Source organism: Oratosquilla oratoria, chromosome 19 (genome assembly GCF_046742065.1).
Source record: "Oratosquilla oratoria isolate Oo_2021 chromosome 19, ASM4674206v1, whole genome shotgun sequence".
NCBI classification, from domain to species: domain Eukaryota; kingdom Metazoa; phylum Arthropoda; class Malacostraca; order Stomatopoda; family Squillidae; genus Oratosquilla; species Oratosquilla oratoria.
The window spans coordinates 48,823,833-48,826,746 of record NC_134795.1 but is presented as its reverse complement, the minus strand read 5'-3'; the positions used below and the strand labels follow the sequence as shown (position 1 = coordinate 48,826,746).

At 35.4% G+C, this 2,914-nt stretch overlaps 1 protein-coding gene across 1 annotated transcript in view; it reads left to right on the top strand.

The window, feature by feature from the left end:
- The first annotated feature begins 2,091 nt into the window (after nucleotides 1–2,091).
- The window catches only part of LOC143035645 (serine/threonine-protein kinase pim-3-like), a 1,050-nt gene continuing 227 nt past the window's right edge, over nucleotides 2,092–2,914 (top strand). Inside the window, exon 1 of the mRNA XM_076202511.1 lies at nucleotides 2,092–2,914. This exon is cut by the window's right edge and continues 227 nt beyond it. Within this exon, the coding sequence (XP_076058626.1) occupies nucleotides 2,092–2,914 (823 nt within the window).

Sequence of the window (2,914 nt, the reverse complement as noted above, 5' to 3'; positions counted from 1 at the left end):
TCTGTTTGTTGTTTTCTCCTCTGCCTCTCTCACAAACCTGTCAAGATGTCTTCATGTATATATATATATATATATATAGAGATATATGTAAATACATATATATCTACTGTATGTATATATAATATATACTCTATAGATATACATATATATATATATACTGTATATATATATATACATATGATATATGTATATATATGTGTAGATATGTATATATAAATGTATATATATACATATATATGCATATATATATGTATATATATATATGTATATACATACATATATATACATATATGTATATCTATATATATATATATATATATATATATATAGTATATATATATATATATATATATATATATATATATGACGTAAGTGGAGTAGAAAACACAGGAGGTCTTAGTCCTGAGTTTATTCCTGACTAGTTTCGCAGGTATACTTTGAAAAAGCATACCTGCGACACTAGTCAGGAATATACTCAAGACTAAGACTCTTGTGTTTCCTACTCCGCTTACGTCAACCTGTCAGAATGTCTCAATATATACATATATATATATATATATATATATATATATATACATATATATATATATATATACATACATATAAATATATTGTCTCGTGACCACCCCTAACCTTAAAGTAATTGGTTAGTAAATAAAGGATCTAGGAGGACAACAACAGATCTTGCCTCATCCCTTAAAGGTGGAGTGACAATAACCGATATTAGTTTCACTTCTTACTGCATAGTTCCCTCTCTAACAAGCATATCTCATCATACCCTTCAGTTAGAAAAGAAATCCCTACTTCAAATTATCATCATAAATGGAGGATATAGAAAGATAGTAGGTAATTATATCTAAACCTATATTGAATAAACCTAACAATATAGAATCAAATGTATATATTTGATTATTGCATCTCAGACTCAAGTATATAATATATTCTTAGTACATATGAGGTGTTTCATTATCTCACTTCTCCAGATTGGAATAAGATAGAGGTGCTCCACAAAGGTCTAGAGAAAAAGAAAAGAAAAATAGTGGAGGCAGCCTACATTACTTCCCACTCCTGCATCAACCATAGGGAAGGGTTTATAAAATTAGCAGGAGCGGTAAGTACTCTGGTTGTCAAGGAGGTAAAAAGGACAATTGAGAACGGAGGGAGAAGTGACATGGTCGGAGTCACATGAAAAAAAGGGTAGAGGACGGATGAGAGTATAGAGGAAGGGGAACACGGCAAGGATGGATTATATAAGCTATTAACTTTCTGAAACTGTATGTACTTTGAGAATGTCCTGGTAAAGACGAAACGTCAGTGAATAAAACTCCAACTGTTCTTTGTGTTTAACTCACCACCCTTCCACTCATTTGTCTACCATACTACAATATATATATATATATATATATATATATATATAGAATATATATATATATATATACATATATATATATATATATATATATACTATACTATATGTATATATTAAATATGTATATATATATATACATTATATATATATGTATATATACACACACACACACACACATATATATATATAGATATATATATATATTTATATATATCTATTCCTTTCAAAAAGCATACCTACGAAACTAGTCAGCAATAAACTAAAGACTAAGACTTCTGTGCTTCCTACTCCGCTTACAACAACCTGTTAGAATGTCTCAGCATATATATATATATATATATATATATATATATATATATATATATATATATATATTTTTATATATATATACATACATATATACATATATATATGTTTATATATATATATATTATATATATATATGTATATTTATATGTATATATATATACATAAATATATATGTATAATATATATATATACAATATATATATATATATATATATATATATATATAAATTTACTCTCTCCCTCGCATACACACAAACATGTTATCAATGATAGATAATGTCGGTTTGTGGTGGAATTTGTATCCCCTTATGGCCCAATTACGTAAGTCTGTTGAGTGACCCCATCTATGATGCGACTTCGGGTCCACGTGATCGGACGGCGCCATCACCGTGGTCGAAGACTTTTGGAGAGCGATGAACGACGACAACGGCGCCAGAAGTACCCCTCACTGGACAACCCTCTTTGAAGTGCAGGACACCCTCGGTGAGGGCGAATTCGGGTGCGTCTACCTGGCGAGGGACCTCTCCAACGGCTCTCAGGTAGCAATCAAAGAAGTTCCCCTGCCCCGCGTTCTCTCCTGGGGAAGACACGAAGGAAAGAGGATGCCCCTGGAGGCCATTCTCCTGCAGAAGGTCCAAGGCGTTCCCGGAGTAATTGAGCTGTATGATTGTTTCACCTCCGATGGGAACTTTTACATGGTGATGGAGCTAGTCCCGAAAGCGACATCACTATACGATCACATGGAAAAGTTTGGTAAATTGCCCATCAAAGACGTTAAAAGGCTCTTCGTGGAAATCGTCCAAACGGTCCATCGATGTCTAAATTCAGGGGTGTCTCATAAGGACCTTAAGCCTGAAAACATCCTACTTTACGAGGACCCGAGCACTGGGCAGCTCAGGACGAAATTGATCGACTTCGGGTGTGGGGAACGAGTCAAGAGCTACAAAGGGACCGACACGGGCGGGACGATGATCTACTTGCCTCCCGAATACATCGACGGAGGGGACTTCTTGCACGTCCCGGCGACAGTCTGGAGTCTCGGGACCCTCCTGTACTATCTGGTCTGCCAGGAAGATCCCTTCTACGATGAAGACGATATCGAAAAGGCCAAGCCGCCCTTCCCGCAAGACGTTCCCCCTTCGTGTCGGAAACTGATCATGCGATGTTTCGCCAGGGACCCTTGGAAGCGCCCCACCCTTGACGGCATCGTGCGGCACCCGTGGCTCAAGGGTCCTG